The sequence below is a fragment of the Leptonychotes weddellii genome, chromosome 12, assembly GCF_054177405.1.
Source record: "Leptonychotes weddellii isolate Sample4059 chromosome 12, ASM5417740v2, whole genome shotgun sequence".
Lineage (NCBI taxonomy): Eukaryota > Metazoa > Chordata > Mammalia > Carnivora > Phocidae > Leptonychotes > Leptonychotes weddellii.
The window spans coordinates 5,671,464-5,694,017 of record NC_138380.1 but is presented as its reverse complement, the minus strand read 5'-3'; the positions used below and the strand labels follow the sequence as shown (position 1 = coordinate 5,694,017).

The 22,554-nt window shown below is 45.7% G+C and overlaps 1 protein-coding gene across 3 annotated transcripts in view; it reads left to right on the top strand.

The window, feature by feature from the left end:
• The window catches only part of GIMAP8 (GTPase, IMAP family member 8), a 71,495-nt gene extending 57,578 nt beyond the window's left edge, over window positions 1–13,917 (top strand). For 2 of the 3 annotated variants that reach the window (XM_081799864.1, XM_031025454.2), the window contains exons 2-5: window positions 2,882–3,539; window positions 6,961–7,006; window positions 9,150–9,776; window positions 11,687–13,917. In XM_081799864.1, coding sequence (XP_081655990.1) covers window positions 2,928–3,539; window positions 6,961–7,006; window positions 9,150–9,776; window positions 11,687–12,375 — 1,974 coding nt within the window. In that variant the 5' untranslated portion in view covers window positions 2,882–2,927 and the 3' untranslated portion in view covers window positions 12,376–13,917. The remainder of the gene's footprint in view (window positions 1–2,881; window positions 3,540–6,960; window positions 7,007–9,149; window positions 9,777–11,686) is intronic. The other variant, XM_006730904.3, reaches the window with a different exon arrangement.
• The last annotated feature ends 8,637 nt before the right edge of the window (window positions 13,918–22,554 follow it).

Below are 22,554 nucleotides of genomic sequence, written 5' to 3'. Positions count from 1 at the left end.
ATGTGACTACAGCAGACAAAGCAAGGTGGAGAGGGGTGGGGAATGAGATCGGAGAGGCAGCTAGAGCCCAGATTGGGTAGGGTCTTGTTGACCACTGCAAAGGCTTTGCCTGTTACTTCAAGTCAGTGGGAAGCTATTAGGGGATTTTGGACTGATGAAGGACGTTATCTGTCTCTTGTTTTGGTAGGAGCACACTGGCTGTTGATGGGCAATAGGCTCTAGAAGGGTGGAAACAGGGGGACCAGTGAGAGTGGTATTGCAGAAGTCCAGAAAAGAGCTCATGATCAGTCCAATCTGGAAAAATCACAGAAGGCTTGACATGGAGGTGACACTTCAGCTAAGTGGTAAAGAATGGGGAGGAGTTTTCCAGACAGTCAGGAGAGTGGTGCAGAGAAGGGCATGCTGGACCTTCTGGATACCTGGAGCCTAGGTGGTAAAATTGAGGTGGGGTCCCTGATTGGGAAAGGCACCCCCAATTGCCAGTTACACATTCTTTTTAAGCCCACATGAAACATTTACAAAAATTTTACTGGGCTAAAAAGTAAATCTCGACCAGTGACAAATATTTTATACAGATGTTGTTCTCTGACCAGAGAGTAATAATATTAGAAATAAATAAAACGATAGCAAATCTCCCAACACATTTTTAAATTTGATAATCTCTTCTCCTAATTTATGGATCAAGAAGAAATAATGGTTGAACTTAGAACATGTTTAAAACTGACCAACAAAAAGAGTGGGGAGGACAACAACGCTATGAAAATGTCAGTTCTAAAACTAAGCTACACATTCAATGCAATGGCATTCTAGCTTTCAACAGAGATTTCCTAAAGACAAGGACAACTGATTTTCAAAGTCCTACAGGAGATTAAAAAACCAAGAAGAGTGTGACAATTTTGAACAATAGCAAGGTGTTGGGACCTACCCGATGGATCATGTAATGAAGACTTAAAGTTATATTTTAAGTAGAATAATATTAAGTCATTTTGGTTTTAGTAAATAAGGCTTTCTGGTTCAGGAATAGACTGAGAGAGCATCTAATGGACAGAACAGACAACCTAGGCATAAACTTGAGGAAATTAGGGCACATGGTACCTGACAGAATCATTTGAAAAAGGATGGACTGTTCAAGAAATGGTGCTGGGAAACTCGGCTCTTCAAGTGGATCCTGATTCAGTTGGGAATGCTGATCTTCAACTAATGGTGGCTTACACCAGTGCTTCTCAAACTTGAGTGTTCGTGAGAAGCACCTGGAACTTGTTGAGTTACAGATTCTCATTCAGGAAGTTTGGGTGGAGACTGAGATTCTGCATTTCTGACATGGTCTCAATTATTGACAATATCGCTAGCCTGTGAACCACGATTTGAGTAGCAACAGCTAGATCTTTAGAATACCAGCTGTTTACTTAACAAAAAGGTGATCTCAGGGCACCTGGGTGGCCAGTTGGTTAGGTGTCTGCCTTTGGCTCAGGTCATGATCTCGGAGTCCTGGGATCGAGCCCCACATCGGGCTCCTTGCTTGGCAGGGAGCCTGCTTCTAACTCTCCCTCTACCGTTCCGCCAACTTGTGCTCTCTGGCTCTCTCTCTCTCTGTTAAATAAATAAATAAATAAATCTTAAAAAAAAAAAATGGTGATCTCAAGGATGTTTTGGCAGCTTAGTCATCAGGGATTCTTTTCTCTCTCTGCTCTGCAGTCCTTCAGTGTGACAGCACACGCTGACCTTTTGTTCTCTTGTTGGTTACCTCATTGCCTCCTGATATCTGCTGTGATTCCAGATATCACATTTATTTTTTTTAAAGATTTTATTTATTTATTTGAGATAGAGAGCGAGAGAGGAAGCACAAGTTGGGGGGGGGGGCAGAGGGCGAGGGAGAAGCAGGCTCTCCACTGAGCAGGGAGCCTGAAGTGGGGCTCAATCTCAGGATCCTGGGATTGTGATCTGAGCTGAAGGCAGACACTTAACCGACTGAGCCACCCAGGAGCCCCCAGATATCACATTTAAATTCCAAATAAGAAGAAAGCCCAAGGAAATATTCCCTCAACTGTCATCAGGTAGAACTGGGTCACATGGCCACTCCCAGTTGAAAGGAAGCTGGGAGAAAAAGCGTATTAGTTTCTGTTGCTGCTGTAACAAATTGCCACACAATTAGTTGCTAAAAGCCCACCAAGTTATTATTTTACAGTTCTGGAGGTCAGAAGTCCTAAAATCAAGGTGCTGGGCAGGATCCTTCCAGAGGCTGTGTGGCAGAATCCATTTCCTTGCCTTTTCCAGCTTCTAGAAGCTGCCTGCAGTCCCCTTGACTGGTGGCCCCTTATTCCATGTTCAAAGACAACAGTGTAGCATTTTCAAATCTCTCTCACTCTCTGACCTCTGCTTCTGTCCTCACATCTCCTTTTTCTTACTCTGACTTTCCTGCCTTCCTCTTGGAAGGACCTCTTACAGTGCGATTGTATTGGGTCCACCTGGATGATCCAAGATTATCTCTTCATCTCAACATCCTTAATCACATTAGCAAAGTCCCTTCTCCCATGTAAAATAATGTAGTCACAGATTCCAGGGAGAATCTTGGGGAGGGGCGTTATTCTGTCTATCATAGTGTCTGCATTTCCCCCAGTGTGTATAGTGGGGGATGAATGTAGACAGAAGGGGGTCGTTGGCTGAGCCAACCAACAGTGTGTGACATCTTACCAATACGGATTTATTTCAGAGACAAGAGCACAGAAAGGATCCTGGGAAACAGGATTTCTTATCCTAATCTAGTCTGAGTTGACGTCAGTAGTCCCAATCCTTGGGGAGAAACTAAAAAGAGGATGCATTTTCTTGCTGTTCCTCTATGGACTGTTCATGAGTGGACACTGATGAGTTGCTCTTTGTCCAGCAGGACCAGCAGGAGCCCTTGTCAGCAGAGGGAGCCCGGCTGCCCCATGCAGGAACTGAGGCTTCTCCTTTTAGGGAGCAGTGGTGCGGGAAAAAGTGCCACAGGAAACACGATTCTGGGCAAAACTGTGTTTGTGTCCAGATGCAGTGGCCAGATGGTGACGAAAGTGTGCCAGAGAATGAGCGGGGCCACAGGAGAGGGGAAGGTTGTGGTCATCGACACCCCCGACCTTTTCTCCTCCCTGTCTTGTGCCAAAGACAAGCAATACAACATCGAACGCTGCTTGGAGCTCTCTGCGCCCAGCCTCCACGCTCTGCTGCTGGTCATTCCCATCGGCCGTTATGAGGTGGAGGACCAACAGGCAGTCAGGGGCATCCACGAGTTGTTTGGAGCCGAAGCCAAGAGGTATATCATTATCGTCTTCACTCGGGAGGATGATTTGGAGGATGACTCTCTGCAAGATTACATCAAAGGCGAGGAGTACCTCGCCGAGCTGGTTGAAAACCATGGAGGCCGATACTGCGCTCTGAACAACAAGGCAAGCGAGGAGGAGCGGGCCCGTCAGGTGAGGGGGCTCCTGTGCCAGGTCCAGAGGTTGGTGGATGAAAATGGAGGACCATATATCGTGAACTTCAGAAATGAAGGCAGCGGATTCCTGGTAAGACATTCTTAAGGTCTGCAAGGATCTTTCTTGCTAGAGCTCGTGGTGGATGACGGGCACAGATAAGGGAGGTGTGGTATTGTGTGATGGACCACAGGCTTTGTTTAAGGAGATATTTATCCATGATCTGCAAAGATGAGGCACCAGACGGTAGGGTGCTTTGAGTATTAGCCTTTGAACTTTGGACTTTATTACCAAATTAATGGATACATTTAAGTCCTTACCTAACTATATCCCTCACAGTATTGGACACACAAATGGACCCTCTCTTCCCTTGGCTTCAATACAACTACACTGTTTTTGTTTTCTTCCTCCTGCCCTTTCTGGCTACTCCAGAGATTCCCGAGCTCTCCTTGCATGGCCTCCTGAACACTGGCATCTTCTAGGCTTTCCTCAACTCTGCCTTCCAGCTTTGAGCTCTGTCGATCGCTAATGGTTTCCAGATTCATTCCTCCAGTCCAGGCCTCTCCTCTGAATCCTACTCCCTTATCCAACTGCTATTTGACATGTCCACTCGGCTCTCGTATAGGATCTCAGACTTCATATGTCCAGACTTTTGGTTTTCCCTCTGAAATCTTTAAGACTTCTGATTTCCTCTCAACTGGGTAAATGGTCGTGCTGCTCACCATGCTCTTCGAACCTAAACCCAGAGTTCAGCTTTGCTGCCCCTACTAGCTGGCAGCTGTTATCTGAGAAGTCATCAAGTCTTGTGTGGTCGGGGTGCCTGGAACCCACCCACTTCTCTCCATCTCTGCTGCCCCCCTAGTCTGGTCCAAGCCAGCCTCGGTTCTTGCCTATCCTATCTTACGAACAACCTTCCCCTCATTCATTCTTGTGCCTTACCCTCAATCCGTTTCATACACAACAGCCAGAGTGGTATTTTATTTAATTTCTAAACCTGAACAGAAAATGTATTTGTAGCTAAGGAAGATACAAAAATTCAGGCTTTTGCCTCTGAGGAGCTTACACTTCGGTTTGAGTGACTCATGCATAAGACACAAAACAGTTCCAGATGCAGGGTAAGTAAGTGAATGTTGGTACAGAGGATTCTTAACGCAAGTGCCAGCAGAGGTAATCAAGCAATAATCCAGCGTGGGGGGTGGTGTTGGTCAGAGTGAAACTCTGAGAACTGATGAGCGTTAAGCCCAAACAGGATGGAAGTGAGAAGGAAGGCAATAATTATTGAGTACCTACTGAGTCCCAGACACATGAACGGATGAAGTCTCCACAAGCACTCTGTGTACTCATCTTCTACAGGTGAGGACCTTGAGGCGCGAGAGAACTTGTCACTCTCTTATCTCCTAGGTCTGCCCTCCCTCTCTCTCCTTTATAACCATCTGTCTCTCTCTTGAAGGCTGTCTGGAACAGGGATGTCCGCAGAGAGGATCTGGGCACAAGATGAGCTCTCTGCAATGTACCCTGAACACGACACCCTCTTGTTTAAAATGCTGCAGTGATTCTCCTCTGATCTTCAGATCAAGTTCCGAATCCCTGACCTGAGCTGGTCCCTCACCCTCTAACTTGCTCTTCATGTGTCGGTCTCACTGGCCTTCCCTGTGGTCCTTGACTTGCATTCATGTCCACTCTGGAGGTTCCAACCTGTGATTTGTTTCCCCTGGACACTTCCCCTCTCCCATCTGACCATGTACCATGTCTGCTTTTGTGTATCCATCTGCCTCAGGGTGAGCTCACTTCCTCAGAGGGTCTTCCCTGCCGGCCCTTCCTTCCATCATGGCGCTCCTCACATGGCCCCACGAGTCAAGTGATTGCTGTGAATGTACTTGCGGTGGTTGCCTCCCCACAGACTCCTTGAGGGACGGAACCCATATCCATTTCCTTGACCCAGGATCTTACTTTTGTCATCCGTAAAACAGAGATAATAATACGTATCTCCGAGATTTCTGTGAGGAGTCAGTGAAATAAGTGCTTACAAAGTTATTTGCTAATACTTGAGATGTAAGCATTCGGTGATTATCAGCTGCCATTATTATTGTTATTAGTATTGTTATGGATGTGTATAAGGTTCACATAAGTTATGGAGGCATTAAGGACTTTAGCAACCCAGAGACTGACCCACTTTTAGGACTATTACCCAGAAATAAAAACATTCACATATATAAAGATGGATGTATAAGGATATTTATCATGGCGTCTTTTGAAATAGTAAAGCCAGAAATAACCTGATAGTCATTACATCAGTACAGGATGTTCCATGCCCCATGCTGTGGAGCAAATAGCATCTCCTAAAAAAACGGTGTTGATCTACGCATACCGACTTGTACAGCTGTACAGCACATATTATGAAGCAGATTGCAGAACAAGATGCCTAGCAAGTCTCCCTGTGTGTTCGTATATGCCTGAGTGTATGCGTATAAACTCAGAAAAATACAGAAGGGTGTATGTTAATTAGCAGCTGCTCCTTTTACAGTGCGTTAGAAATTTTAAAATTATTAATTTTTAGATCATACATATTTGCATTGTAACAACCTTTGGCATTTAAAACACATGAAAGAATTTGAGTTGTGCTAGGTAAGATGAAAGAAGTCTGATGGTCAGACCTGCGAGGAGAAGATCCAGGGAGAGGGATGGTGGAAGGGATCCACAGCTTGGGTCAAGGCCAGGTAAGAAAGCAGAGGGAAAATTTCCTTGGCTGGCATGGTTAAAATAAAGTTTTGGAAGCTTCTAGGAATAGCAGATTCATCAGGATTGTGTATCGTTTTTACCTTCTCTTTTGATTCTATGACAATTTAAATTTTGGAAGCGAGTCTGCTTTGCCAGGCAGGGGAAGGGAATACCAGTTGTGTGTTTGGCTCCACTTGCCCACCTGGGTGGGGAAAGTTCCAAATTTCCCTGGTTCTTATGTCAGAAGAAGCTTTATCTCTATCCTGGGGGTGCAGTGCAGGCAGAAGACACCAGAGGTGTGTGGGAGCTTCACATCCAATCTCCTCCCTTCCCCTGGTCCCTCAGATGAACATTCAGACACCAGTGGGCTATAGTTTCTTCTTCCAGGAAGTCCAGTAGCTCTTCTTAAGCCTCTAGATTTTCTCCAGGAACAGCAGAAACTCTGGAAGACTTTGAAAGGAATTGCCATTACTATTGGGGACTGGGGAGAAGGAAAGTTGGAGCTTCAGGCTCAATGCCTTGGTTAGATGGCATTTGTGGGGCTCCTCTGAGCAAGAACAAGACCCATCTTCATACTTCTGGCAAGCCTGTTGTGGTGACAGCAGTGGGGTCTTAAGATCTACTGTCATTGTGGACGGGTCTACAGAAGCCAACAAGGAACATGACCATGGCCTTGATTTGACCACAGCCTCCTCATCAAATTACTCTGAATTATATACTTGTATCTCCATTTCTTTACTTTGCGAAAAGATGAAATTTTAGGTCCCTGTGCATCATTTTCCCCTTTATTTTCTAGGATTGTGTGAATGAAGCCACGTCTCAGAAGGAGGACAAGCCACATGGTAAGATGATCCTTAAAAATGTTAAGCTTACAGCTGTATCCTTTTGAATGCATCATGCATCAAAATGAAGTGGAGAAATTAGATAAGTAGGAACAAAGATGTACTCTGGAGGCCTAGCTCAGGTTGGTGTCCACAGCCTATCCCCCAGGGAACTCCTAACACTTGGGAGTAGGTTCTGGACATGGTGTGGGTGTCCTGGGCCTTCCCTGAAATGTTATGGAGGTGGGCTCGCTTTTCGTGGCTTCTTCCCCGACTCAGCCTTGTCTTTCTGGCCCTGGATCCAGAACTATATGATGTTGACTCCCCCTGGGAAAGCAGTAATCATCTTCATGGATAACACTCATTTGTAGAATTCAGTGGTGGAGGTCAGGATCCGTGTAATGATTGCCATTAATGATACATCCTGCACACTGCACAAGTCAGTTTGTATAGATCCACCTCATTCTGTTTAGTAGGTGCAATTTTGTCCATGGTAAGGGCGTACATGACTAATTCAACCATCCCTTTACTGATGGACTTTCAGGTTATTTCTGGACCAGCTCTGTGCAAGAACTGAATATTCAGCAGTGAATAAGATAGATGAGTTCTCTGTCCTCATAGAACTCCCCCAAATAATAATGACAATAGTTATTATTAGTTCAATTTTAGTGATAATAATCACAATTAGCATTACGTACTGTAAAAATATATAAATAATTCAATCTTTCCCGCATATAACATAATTCTCATAATAACCATACACATATATTCCTCTTAACAGCCCTATGAAGAGGGTGGTATTATCATTATTCTCATTTACAGATGAGTAAACTTAGCCCGAAATATGTGAACTCAGGCAGAAGTAGGGATTTAAAATTCTGTTGATGTCCTTCAGTCAAGACCTCCAGGAACTTTCATGTTATGTCCCCAAATGATCCTCGTGGCCCTGAGGAAATAGCATGCCATGGGGAGCCATGGGGTATCTCAGAATGAGGGCATTGGAAGGGACTTTTGATAGGATGCAGACTTGTATGAGGTGATTTGGGGGAAAGTCGGAGCTTTCGAAGGCAACATAAGAAGGCAACATCAGGCGCAGAAGGATGCGCCTTCACTGGTGTTTCAGTGGCTTTCTTTGAAGGATGTTCATTCCATCTCCCAGACCTGCGGCTCAGACACCCAGGGACGGCTCAGACACCACCTCCCAGACCTGCGGCGCATAGCGCCCAGGATGCCTCAGACTCTGAATGTTCCCTGGAGTGGCTGACTCTGCCATTTGCTCAGCCTGTAGGTCTGGTGCTGACCTCGGATTGAGGAGACGTGGTGGGGCCACGGCATGAGGGCAGGGATAGTTTTGGGGCACAGGTCTCTACAGCCATTTATTGAGGTACAGTTAACAGAGTAAAATGCACAAATCTTAAGTGTATTAGCTCAATGACTTTTTACATATCTGCACATATGTGACCACCATGTAGATAAAGATCTGGAGCATGTCCATCACCTCACAAGTTTCTGCTGGGTCTCCCCAAAGGGAACTGAATCCAGACTTCTGGGAACATAGACTAATTTTGTCTGTTCTTGAACTTCATAGAGTGGGACCCGATAGCGTGTGGTTTTGTGTCTGGCTTCTTTCATTTAGCATGCTTTGGAGATCCGTGCATGTTGCATATCAATAGTTCATTCATCCACTCATTCTTTCGTTTTGTTTTGTTTTGTTTTTTTTGATTGCTGAGTAGTATAACATTTTATAAATATACTACCAAGGGGCATTTTATTTTATTTTATTCATTTATTTTTTTTGAAGGGACATCTTAAACTCAGATTCTCCCTTGTCCTGCTTTAGCCCATGGACTTCATGGCCCAGGCACTTACCTTTGGTAGTAAAATGAAAGGAACTCTAAGGACCAAGAGCACTAAAGGCCAAGTTTAACATTTTCACGTTCCTGGGAAATCTGGAGCATTTTACATCTCTCTTCATTTATTCATGGCCCCTTTTGTGGCTTTTACTCGGGGAGGTAGCTTCTGACTGGGACTAGAGTCCTGCTGCTCAGAACACTGCGGGCATTCTCTGTAAAAACGGACAAGAATGAGAAAGCATAGAACCTGTCCACATCTCTGCATTCAGCCGCAAGAAGAGACTCTGAATTTGCTCTTTTGTTCCTCCCAGGGCAAGAGGAGAAGCAGCTTCAGGCCCCAGGATGCGAGCCGAGCCCTGGGCCGTCGGAACTGAAGGTCTTGCTTGTGGGCAGGCGCGGAGCTGGGAAGAGTACAGTCGGGAACTGCCTTCTGGGGAAGCGAGAGTTTGAGACCAAATTCAGCGAAGAGTCAGTCACCCAGAGGTTTGTGTCTGGGAGCAGAATCTGGAGAGAGAGGAACGTTGTGATCCTTGATACTCCAGACATCTCGTCTTCAAAGGGCATTAAAGCGGAGCTCCAGAGACATGCCTTTGGGCGCCCCCACGCCTTCCTGCTGGTGACGCCTCTGGGCTCCTTCGCCGAGAAAGATGAGGCGGTACTCGACACCATCCGGCGCAGTTTTGGAGAGAAATTCGTGCAGTACCTGATCATTCTCCTCACCAGGAAAGAAGACCTAGGGGATCAGGATCTACACATGTTCCTGAAAAACAGAAATAAAGCTCTCTACAAGCTCATCAAGGAGTGCAAAGACCGGTTCTGCATCTTCAACTACCGAGTGACGGGGGAAGAAGAACAGCACCAGGTGGACAAGCTCCTGGAAACAGTTGAGAGTATGATGCAGCACAATGGGGGCAGGCCCTGCAGCTTCAGAGGGGAAGGTACACGGTGTCTAAAAACATTTTCGAGATGCTTTCAGAAACTAGATATGAAATATACGAGAAGGGTGGAGAGAAGATAGAAAGGACAGGTCCAGTCTACTGACTAGCTTTTCTCTTTCGCCAAGGTTACTGAAGTTATGTGCCTTTCCATGCACATAACTGTCTTTAATTCTCTCTGACCCTTCTCACCTCTCTCCAACTGGATGGTGAAGGTCTTGAGGGAAGGAAATGAGCTCTTTCCAATCTCTTCTTTTCCCCACTGTGTGTCTGTTGCCCAGGGCTCAAGACTCAGTGCTGGTGATGAGATAGATAGTTCTGGACCGTTGGTTTGACTTTTTCTCTTAAGCCCGCTCTGACATTCCCTCTCTCTTTCTCCCTCTCTTGACTTCTTGGTTCTTTACTCTTCTCTTTTTGGAGAGGGGAGGCCATTTTGAGGAGAGAAGGATGAGGACTGGGAGCCTGAATCCTCACATGGCACTAGATGGGTTTCTTAGCCCAGTCACACTACCCACGGCTTTAGCGGAAGTCCCCATGCCCTCAGGGCTACACGCTCTATTGCCCTGAGCTGAGATTCTTCCAGGTCGGCATGACTCACCCCTTTGTCTTCACTTCAAATGCCCTCCCCTGAGAAGAACACGGACTCAAAGGAGTGTATCTGTTTATGAGCCCTTTCATAGTCAGCACGGAGGGCCAGGTGCTGGGGGGCCTCCTCAAGAAGTATAGACATGCAGGAAGGTCAGGAGAGGCTGTGTGGGGAAAGCCCAATTTGAAATGGGCTTTGGAGAATGGGCAGTGTTTGGGTGGCTGGCAGAAAGCTGGAAGACGTTGCAGAGAATACTCCAGCAATCAGAAGCAAGGAGGTGGGACTAAGCCTATTGCCAACGGAGTGGCCATGATGGAAATGGAGGGTTCATGCCTCTGCTCGATGTGGGATGGGGATTATAGACCAGATCACAGAGGTTCTTGAGAACCACCCCCTCTGAGGATGTGGAAGCAGGGACTGAAATTGTGACAGATATGGGACTATTGGAAGATGAATCTTTAAGCACAGCTATGAGATTGGGGGTTCAGGATAAGCAATCCAATAATTTCCCCTGGAAGGAAGAGCACAGGGTAGGGTTTCCTCCCTCTTTGTTTTAAGGTGGATATGGGTAACTTGGCAAAGAATGTATAATTGAGAGAACTGTGAAAAGGCCAGCGTGGAAGAGAAAGACCACAGTACAAGTGCAGAGTTGTAAGGAGCCCCCACTAACACCCATTGCAAGGTCGCTAGCATCTGTCGTTCCATTTTAAGGGACATCTGTTCTCCATCATCACTACACAAAACAGTGTGAGTGTACATTCATTCTTACAACCACGAGGTGCCTTTCGACTCATCAATGAAAGACAACTCAGTTTAATGTGGTTTTAATGAGAAATGAATTTTTGGTGATCCAAATGAAGGAACTAGGAATCTGTCAATGATATATGTAGTTGCTTTTTCATGAAAAGTCAATTCTGTGGAATAATTTTTCAAATCCATCAAGGAGATTTTGCTGCAGTTAGCATTAGCTAGCAACGGGAAGACATCGAGATGTGGGGGCTGGACGCAGCTGAGCGGGTGATGGGTAATAAAGCCAGCGGCACTCACAGGGTGCCAGGGAGTCAGGGAAGTTACCAGAAGGAGGGAGTGAATTCAGAGATAGAACAGTGCCATGTCATGGATGAGCGCGGGGCAGAGATGGTGGTCCAAGTCATGCTTCCGGTTCTCAGAGCGAGTGCCCGGAACCGTGCTTGGGGATAGAGCTGCTGGGTGAGAGGGTGGCCAGGGTGCTCTCTGGGCATCCTCTGCCGTGACGTCTGGCAGCACTTTGAAAGCTGCACCCAGGTCAGCTCGTGGCCACCAATCTTTCCTGCTTTCTTTTCGACAGATGCCCTGAGCATTGTCCTGGTGGGGAGGAGCGGCACTGGGAAGAGCGCCACCGGGAACACCATTCTCGGGAACCCCGACTTCCGCTCTCAGTTCCAAGCGCAGCAGGTCACCCAGACGTGCCAGAGCAGCAAGAGGATGTGGGGCAGGCTGCAGGTGGTGGTTGTGGACACGCCCTTGCTCTGCCTGATGACCAATGCCGAGGAGGGTCCGTTCCTGCTGGAGGAGGAGGTCAGACGCTGTTTGTCCTGCTGTGAAGAAGGGAACAAGGTTCTGGTCCTGGTGTTCCAGCTGGGACGGTTCACTCCAGAGGACAAAAGGGCAGTGAAGGACTTGGAGAACATCTTCGGAGAGGAAGTTTTGAAGTACACGATCGTGCTGTTCACTCGGAAGGAGGACCTCGAGTCAGGGGACCTTAGAGACTATGTCCAGAATACAGATAACAAAACTCTTAAGAACATCATTAAAAGGTGTGGGGGGCGAGTCTGTGCTTTTAATAACAGAGAAACGGGCCAAGCCAGGGAAAACCAGGCAGTAGAGCTTCTGAAAATGGCTGATGAGCTGATAAAGAGCCATGGAGGGGAGGGGTACCCCCACGAATGGGAGAAAGTCAGCAAAATCATTAAAAATGCCCAGGAAAAGCCCAAGCCTGCAAATTTACTGAAGAATTTAAAAGAGATTTTATTATAGGCAGCTGACGTGCCTGGGGGTCTCTCTAAGGTAGAGACACCCTCACTTGGGGACGGGGTGTGGTAGGACTGCTGGGATGGGAGGAGGCTCCAGGATGCTGAAGGCTTGGCAGGTGCATGCAGCTCAGTCTGTGCTGCTGCAGCTTTTTGTGGGTAAATGAATCATCAGGCTCGGCAGGGGATTGATTCTAAAGGAGAAAGAAGAAATTAGGTGGGGAAATTTGGAAAGAAGCTTCAGAGCTTGGGTGGTTTGGGGGGGTCAGAATTAAGTCACATGAATCACCATGCCTGTGTATGTAGATTGGCATCAGGACAGACACTGCGACCAAGGCCAAGGCCAGCCTGCCATCAAATACAGAGACCTACCCAAGAATCAGGGGATTCGGATCCATGAGAGCAGAGCCGTGAGCAGTGTCCCCGCCAACTCCTGGCATGGCAGAATGGAGAAGCCAGACTCATGTGGGTCTCCACATGCCCCGGACTGCTTGCCCGGCCTGCTGCCCGCCCCCCGCTTCCCCCCCCGGGGCTGCCTTGGCACCACTGGATAGGACTCAGGGCCAGCATGTTCCTTTCCTTACAGGGTGGCTATTCCAAGCCTGAATAGAAATTGGGACCCAGTCTACTCTTCTTTCTTGTCCCTTAGGAAATGAACATGAGTCTGGGAGGTTTTAAAAGACTTTATTGCTAACCATTGCAGTGAAATAGAGTAGAACAAAAATCAGACACATGGTGAAATTGCCAATTAGCCAATTGGTGCTTGCCAGTTGGCTACTTGGTGATTAGCCAATTTTGCAAAGTTCCAGAATTCTAAGTAGAAGTCTAGATCACCTCTAGAAAAGTTTATCGAAAACTCCTTTGCACTGGGTGATGGACACTGGGGAGGGTATGTGTTGTAATGAGCACTGGGTATTATATGAGACTGATGAATCACTGACCTGTAGCCCTGAGACAAATGATACATTATATGTTAATTAATTGAATTTAAATAAATAGGTACACAAAATTTTTAAAAAAGAAAACTCCTTTGCACTTTTCTCTTTTTTTAATCCCTGAGGGTTAGAAATTAGGGTAAAGCTCACAGAACTCAAGTAATAATGTCTTGACCACACTAAGGGCTTATTGTGTCTCATGTCAGGAAGTCCAAGGGGAGGCAGTCCGAGGCCGGTGTGGCCTCCACGCTTACGGTCACTTCTCGGGTCCAGGTATGGTGGTTTCTGCCGAGGCCGAGCAGATGGTATTGAGGGCTGCCCGGCTCGGGCGATATACGAGGCGAGAACTATGGAGTCTTCTCCCAGCTAAGCGCGGTCAGATGTTATCACTGTTAACCATTTTGTGTATGCTTTGAGGACAGGATCTATGTCATCTGCTTTTGTTTTTTCAAATTATCCATTGCCTTCAAGTTTAACCCATTTATCAGAGCATGGACTGTCACCATTAATATGTTGTACTCTCCATAACCCTGAATATGACAAATTCTGGATAATGTGTGTATAAATATATTGGGTTGAATGAAATAATAAAGGTGAATTATTTTATAAACTCACATCCTCCTGGTTGCTATTTTTCTGACTTGGGGGAAGAGCCCGCCTCCATGGAGAGGCCATGCAGATGTTTATAGACACCCTGACTCTGGTGAGGTTTTTGCATCTTTGGTGCATGAGGACCTTCAGAGTGGGTGACAGCCACTTCTTTACTGGGCGTCTGCCAGCTCAGGAATCCCCCACTCCGGGCATTTCACTGTGGCAAGGACAAATAAATTAGAACCAGGAGCATGGGAGGAATAAAGTCTGGAAGGCATTTTGTGCCTCTTCCCAGAGCTTCCCTTCTGTTGGAAGGTAGGCACAAAGCCCAGTGCCCTACCCATGGTTGAGCAGGTGGCATTGGGACCTGCATGAGGCAGGGGATGTGTGGGCTAAGCCATGCGACATTTTCTCCCAGGTAGGACCTAACATCCATCCCTACTTTCTTTTAGGACCACGCTTGAGGGGCTGGACAACACTGCTGTGTCAGTTCCCCCAAGGGGCACAGGCTGGGAGTTAGGAGTGCAAGAGGTTTCCCCAGGGGCAGGGGACGAAGTAATGGCTGTTAAAGACTAAAGAGGAAGCAGAATCGGGCTGAGAGAGCTTTCACACTGCAATGCAGATCTGACACTTGCCAAAGGGAAGGGGTGCGGTGCTGCCTGGGTAGGGAGAGTAGCACCCTCAACAAGTCGGCTCCGTCTGAATAGGGAGTTCTAGGGCAAAGACTGACGCATAGCAACGATATCCTGCATTGGGTGGATGCTGGCGGCTCCCCGGTGCTCAGCCCTTGGCTAAGGGCTCCCTGGGAAGGGTATGGCTTTGGCCCAGAAGCTGAAGTGGGTCCTGAAAGTGTTGCAGCTGGAGATTGCCAGCTAACTGCCCTCCTTGGAGCAGAGTGGAAGTTTTCCTTTCTTTTTCTTTTTTAAATGCTGTACGTTAGATCCCCGGAAGTTATTCATCTTACAGCTGGGAGTTTGCACCTTTAGACTAACATCTCTCACCCCTCCACCCCCCCAACTAGCCCCCCAAAACCACCATCCTACTCTCTGTTTCTACGAGTTAGAGTTTTTTGGATTCCGTGTGTAAGAGAGATCATAGAGTATTTGTCTTACTCTCTCTGACTTATTTCACTGAGCATAATGCCCTCAAGATCCATCCATGCTGACACAAAGGACAGGATTTCCTTTTTTTTTTTTTTTATGGCTGAAGAATATTCCATTGTCGATATATACCACATCTTCTTTATCCATTCATCTGTTGATGGACACTGAGGTTGTTTCCATGTCTTGGCTATCATGAATAATGCTGCAATGAACAGGGTAAGGGGTGCCGATATCCTTCAACACCTGATTTCATTTTCTTTGGATATACACCCAGAAGTAGGATTGATGGATCATATGGTAGTTGTCTTTTTAATTTCTTTTTTTTTTTAAAGATTTTTTATTTTAAGTAATCTCTACACCCAACATGGGGCTTGAACCTGACGACTCCGAGATTAAGAATTCCACACCCTACCAATTGAGCCAGCCAGGCATCCCTATTTTTAATTTCTTGAAGATTCATTTACTGTTTTCTTCAGTGGCTGCACCAATTCACATTCCCACCAACAGTGTATAGGGTCCCCTTTCTCCACATCCTTGTGGACACCTGTTATCGCTTGTCCTTTTGATAATAGCCATTCTCACAGGGGTGAGGTGATATCTCCTTGTGGTTTTGATTTGCATTTCCCTGATAATCAGTGATGTTGAGCATCTTTTCATGTATCTGCTGGCCATTTGTATGTCTTCTTTGGAAAAATATTTGTTCAGGTCCTTTGCCCGTGTTTTAATCAGATTGCTTTTTTTTTTTTTTGCTATTGAGTTGTCTGAGTTCCTTATAAACTTTGGATATTAACTCTTTCTCAGATACATCATTTGCAAATATTTTGTCCCATTCTGTACGTTGCTTTCTCATTTTGTTGTTTCTTTTGCTTTGACGTTATCCCACTTGTCTATATTTACTTCTGTTGTCTGTGCAAAAAAATTATTATTATTATTTTGTGTGTGTGTGTGCAAAAAAATTATTGCCCAGACCAGTATCAAGGAGTGTTTCCCTGAGCTCTCTTCTGGTAGTTTTACCACTTCAGGTCTTACACTTAAATCTTTAATTCACTTCAAGATCATTTTTGAATAATACAAGTCCAGTTTCATTCTTTTGCATGTGGATATCCAGTTTCCCAACACCATTTATTGAAGAGACAATCCTTTCCCCATATATTCTTGGCTTCCTTGTCAAAGATTACTTGACTAAATTTTCTTGAAGGGAGAGCCTTCGAGAATGGTGCACCTTTGTAGCTGTCACGCTCGCTCCCTGCGGAGCCTCTTCTCCATCTATGTTTGGAGACCAGTTCCTGTAGGGTTCCACTGGGTCTCTCTTCCTGTGAGGCAACTAAAAGTGGAAGATTTCTAGGATGAACTGCGGCCCTTGTCGCTGCATTCTATCTTGGGCTGCATGTAACTCACGGTCTTCCTCCTCCACCGCTCCTTCCCGTTCCCCTCGCCTTCAGCTTTCATTTCTGTTCATGTCAGTGCTTACCTGTTGTGTGACCCACACTCTTGTTCCTGAAGGATCTGAGACGCTGGTAAGACTCTAAGACTGTCAAGCATATGTGTCTTAGCAAGGCCACTAAATGCTGGCTATGAATTTCTCATCCTGCCTGTTCAGTGAGGTATCATTGATGTAAGGGGGTGGCTCACAACTGAGAATGACCTTGCCCCGCAGGGTAGGTTGAGCAATCTCTAGAGACATCTTTGGTTGTCACAGCAGGGCAGTGCTACTCGCATGCAGTAGCTGGGGGCCAGAGATGCCGCCAAATGTCCTACAATACACAGGACAGTCTGCATAACAAAGAGTGATCTGGCCCAATATGTCAGTAGTAGGGAGATTGAGAGACCCTGATACAATGGATCATTGTGGTGTATTGAAGGAAGTCCAGATGTTCCAGCTCTCTTTGGATTAGCGAGTGGGAGAAGTAACTTGTAAGGAGGTGGTTTTTCCTTATTGACAGTGTTTCTGTTCAACTAATGCATTGCATATATACCTATTTGTCACATGGGGTCATCCAATGTCCCCAGACCACCCCCCCCAAGCCTCCCCTTCCTCACGGTGACCCCTTTCACTTCCTCTTCTCGCTCTTCCTGCCCTGAGAAAGACCTTGTGCAGAATGTGGCATTTGTGATGAGTTTAACTTCCAGAGTAAAAAAAAAAAAAAGTGTGCTGGTAACAAAAAGATAGAAAATTTGAAAAAAACTTCATCTTCCTGTCCCATCGTTACAATGGTTGATGCCATGGACCCCTAGGTCCAGCCTTCCCTACTGCCATGTTATGCTTCTCCCCAGCAGACTGAGACATCAGCATGTCTCACCTTCCAGTTTTCCAGGAGAGGCAATGCGATGCTAACAAGAAGACTTTGTGGTCATAATTCTCGCATTTATTTCTGAGAATAGACACAGGATGTACTTACCAGATCGGTGTGAAATCTACCTGTGAACAACATGACACACTTTGCTCTTCAGTTACAAACACTTCCTGTTTTTCTCTTCTCACCTAAACCTGTATTCAAAAATGTTAGTGGGCGGGCCTGTGTTTTCTGCTCCCCAGATTAAAAGGGGTCAAGCCTGGGTCAGGTGTTATGCCCCAAACATAGCCTTTGGAAATATATTTGTAATTTGTCTGCACTAAGGCTACAGTAATTTAAAATGAGGTCATTTACGTTATGAATGTCTTCCTAGCCCTCACTCTTCCTGCTTTTGCAGCCCTCCAGAGCCCCTGCTAGTTCTAGTTTGTTTTCCTTGGGTATATTTCTGAGGTTCCCCAAAGGATGAATTCTATAAGCTCCTGAAAACTTCTGGGACCTGCCATGTGGTACTTACCGCGTTTTTCTTCTTTTCCCAACATGAATCCTCTGCTGGGCACTGCTTTCAAGGCATTGTTATCAACAGGCATGGCTCTCAGTCTTACTGGTCACCATGTCTTCAGGTTGTCAACATTGCCAGGTCTACCAGGGACTGGAGCATTCGCCAAACACCTCTGTATTTCTTCTGGGCTATGAGGTTCTTGTGGGCACCACTGTGGTTCTGCTGGCCACTCATCCCCTTCCTCCCCGGGTTACCTACACTGGAAGCGGTGACACACTCCATTGAGGCCCACACTAAGAATCTTGACTCAGACTAAAATCCTCAACAAAATACTAGCAAATTGAATACAGCAACTTATAAAAAGAAGTGTAGACCATGAGAAGTAAGCACCATCTAAAAATACGTATACCTGGGATTTAACCCTGGGAATACAAGATTGGTTCAATATATAAATATTGATCGGTGAGTTTTACCACATTAATAGAATGAAGGACAAAAATCCCATGATTCTCTCAATAGATGCAGAAAAAACATTTGACAAGATCCAACACCCATGATAAAACACTCGATAAATTAGGAAGAAATATAATCGTGGTGTACTTCACAATGGTCCAAACTCCTTGGTAGTTTAAGCAAAGCTGTTCATACTGTGGCCTCCATGTAACTCTCTGCTCACAATTCTTACTCCCGTAGTCACCCCCCAGGGTCCTGTCCTCCTGCCTCCAGTGCCTCCCGCCGCAGCCCTCCCCGCCTCCCCAGACACACACTCATGCTGTGGATGACCGCTCCAACTCATCACTTAGATTTAATGATTCATCTTACATCTCATATGCAAGGAGCCCAACGCGGGGCTCGAACCCATGACCCTGAGATGAAGACCTGAGCTGAGATCAAGAGTTGGACACTTAACCAACTGAGTCACCCAGGTGCCCCACATCTTATATTCTTTTTTTTTTTTTAAGATTTTTTTTATTTATTTGAGACAGAGAGAATGAGAGAGACAGAGAGCATATGAGAGGGGAGAGGGTCAGAGGGAGAAGCAGACTCCCCACCGAGCAGGGAGCCCGATGCGGGACTCGATCCAGGGACTCCAGGATCATGACCTGAGCCGATGGCAGTCGCTTAACCAACTGAGCCACCCAGGCGCCCCACATCTCATATTCTTAAGGAAAGTTTTCAGACCCAGCCAAGCCTGGCTTAAGCCCCTCTCCTATTTGATTCTGTCACATTCTATGCATACCCAGATCCATGGCTTACTATTTCTTGTCTATATACCCAAGTACATTGTAAAATCCTTGGTGACCAAAACTCCTTATTGTTAAGTTACATCCTAATATTTGATCTGTCCAAGGCCCTCAGTTTTTAATTTGTCACTCAGATGTCAGTTAAGTATCCCCCAGTCCCCGATGAATTGGTTAAATTTGGTCCAATCCATCATTACATAATATGCGAGGGCTCCAAGTCCTCCCTACTGTTTCTAAGAGGTCCCTTCACTTTTTCCTTAGCCTTTTCTGTTTCCTCATTTCTATGAAATTATGCACCGTTTCTGTTTCATCCTATGCCCCTGAAAGCCTAAAGCACAGTGTTTTTACTGTTTCTTTTTAAAAAACTGTATTCAAACACAATTATTCATATTCAGCTTTTTCTTTCTTTTTTTAATTTTAGGAACTTTACTGGAGACTGTGCAGAGTACAAGAGTCAGCCCACAGCCTTCCTCGCTCATTTTGATCACTCTTTTCGCTTCCCTCTCCTCTCTTTTAAAAAGATTTTTAGATGCTTTTACTCATGTATATGAGATCCTGTCCCTTTGTGGCCAATAATGACATTTTTCTTTCAGTCTGCCAAGCTTTGGTGAAAAAAAGCCCCTCACCAGCGCTCCCCACAGCACCCTGCTCTGCATTATATTGAGAAGTAGGAAAAGTCAATTTAATAAACTTAATTTAAATTTTAACAATTTCCCACATATTTAGAATATTGGATAAAGTATAGATAAACATCAAGTGTGGACCAAAAAATGTGCAAGGAACTCCATCAAGTTCAGCAAGAAGATACATTTGTACTTATTTTTGGTATCCCATTTGTTTTCTATGAATACTTAAAAGACTCCACTCTAAATCTTCCCCCTCCTGGAGAAGGGCAGTCTTTTTTGGAACGCTCTCCAACTGTTTTTTTTTTTTTTCCCCTAGCTTTTTGCTCATCTCTGCTTGTTATTTCAGTTGTCTGCTGCGAATCCCTTCTCTAGGTTCTTGCTCTTTGCTCTTTCTCAGGGTCTTGTGATGTGGGCTGAGAGACGTTTTGTGCTGTGATCTTGTTTTGCAGCTTTTGGCCTCATTCTTCCTTTGTCTTTTAGGAGCTGTTTCTGATAAGGGGTCATTACTTTGCTCTTGTGGTTTCATGTTCTGGGTGTCTCCTCATGCAGGTTGAGAGCAGGGACTTGTTTGTTTCTTATGGCTGGGGTTCTAAAAGGCATTCCCATATTGGCTCTTCACTGGGGACTTTGCTTGGAACTGCTTGAGAAGTTACTGATTTCACCGAAGATACTACATCTGAAGCTTTCTGCTAAAAAATGACCATATTTCTGCATTTGATGGCACATTACTCTTGTGCAGGAAGGTGCTCGTATAATGCAAAATCTTGTGTTTATCTGGACCCTAAGCAAACTTTGTAACATTAGAGTCCACTGGTTTGGAAATAAGTTTGTGTGTGTGTGTGTGTGTGTGTGTTTTCAAAGATTTATTTATTTATTTATTTATTTACTTATTTATTTTAGAGATAGAGATAGAGAGAGAGCGAGTGTGCAAGCAGGGGGAGGGGTCAGAGGCAGAGGGAGAGAGAGAATCCGGAAGCAGACTCCCCAGGCAGAGTGCTGAGCCCCACGCAGGGCTTGATCTCACGACCCTGAGATCATGACCTGAGCCAAAACCAAGAGTCGGCCGCTTACGCGACTGAGCCACCGAGGCGCACCCCAATAAGTTTGAGTTTTTAAACACCGCACAGCTCCATGTGTCTCCTTGTCTTCCAAACCCAGGCAGTACTAGAACGGCTATGTGGAAGCTCTAGTGGGCTGCGATATGAGAATCAGCTCCAACGTGAAATTTACAACCAAGCAAGCACAGGGCACCAAGCAAATTTTTGCTTTGACAAGAGTTTGGCTGGAAGGCCAACGTCATCGTCACTAGGGTCATCTTCTGGTAGTTGCATGGTGGCTCTTTGTTCATTTGTGCGGTGTAGAAGAATGTTTGTCATCCACAGGAGGAAATGGCTTTGTTGACATCTGTACTAGCTCTTGCCAACTCGCCTGAAGCTCTGAATCCTTACTGGCCTTAGACACTTTGTGGCTAAAGACTCATGATAGCGACCAAAGAAAGGTACAGATTCACTTCAGTTAAAGAAGGCACAGTCTTATTTTCAGGAACATTGCATGATGGAGGTCCTGGGGAGAATGTAAAAACACTGATCTTTTTTTGCCAATTAATTCATGTCATACATAGTCTTATATAGTCATAATGGATTTATAACATTTCCTACATTTCATTACCTCTCAAGAACTGGGTTGATTGGGCTTGTGGGATGGTTCTACCTCGTGTACCTTGGTGGGAGTTGCAGTCACGTGGTGGCCCAGCTAAGCTGCCATGTACGAGACGCTTCACTCATAGGCCGGGAGTGGATGCTGGCTGTCGGCTGGGAGTCCAGCTGGACTGTGGACTGCAGTGCCTTTGTGGGGTCTTCTCCTCCAGTCTGGCTTCTGAGGGAGACTATTTAAAAAGCAGCCTTCTATGAGTCCCCTACTCTTTTCAGAGAGAATCTCTTGATCCTCAATTTCCAAAGGAGAGAATATTTAAATTCCACTCTCTGGGAAGAGAATAATATTCACTCCTTCTCATAGAAATAGAAGTAATCTCTCTCTCAAATAAATAAATAAAATCTTTAAAAAAAAAAAGGGCACCTGGGTGGCTCAGTTGGTTAAGCGACTGCCTTCAGCTCAGGTCATGATCCTGGAGTCCCAGGATCGAGTCCCGCATCGGACTCCCTGCTCGGCAGGGAGTCTGCTTCTCCCTCTGACCCTCCCCCGTCTCATGCTCTCTCTCTCTCATTCTCTCTCTCAAATAAATAAATAAAATCTTTTAAAAAAAAGACATAAAAAAAGAAATAGAAGTAATTTGGGGGAAAGAAGTTGGCGGAAAGCCTGACATCCACTGTTTCCAGATACTGGAGTAGAGTTTCTTTGCCTCAAAGCAAGAAATGAGTTCCATGTCCCCTCGCTTCAGTTCCCGGTCTCCCTGGACCCATGCGTCACCTGCCTGGGGCTTCCTGTGTCCACACTCACAGCTGACCAGAGAAGGCCTGTTTCTGGCTAACTCAGGTGAGTTTACCCTTCTCGGTCTCATGTGGTGTGTCCTGAGTAGAGGTCCACTCTGGCCTCAATGGTCCTCCATTCAGGGAGAAGGTTTGGGGAGCTCCATTTTGACCTTGATTCCTGCTACATTCTTTACCGCAGCATACTAGGGGGGTGCTGTGCTTTGGATGAAAAGGTGATAGTTTGCCCAAATGCCTCCATTCTCTGTGTGTATATGCTTTTATTCAGAACTATGGAGGAAAGAAGGGGCTCCTTGGCATTCTGAATGGAAACAGTGACATCTGGAATAGCAGTTCAAAAATTATTAACACGCTTACTCTTTTGTCTTTCTAAGCATATGACCATGGCTAAAATCTGTCAGAGGCATAGTTTTGGGTTTTACAAACTAGATAGAGGAGGAATTATAC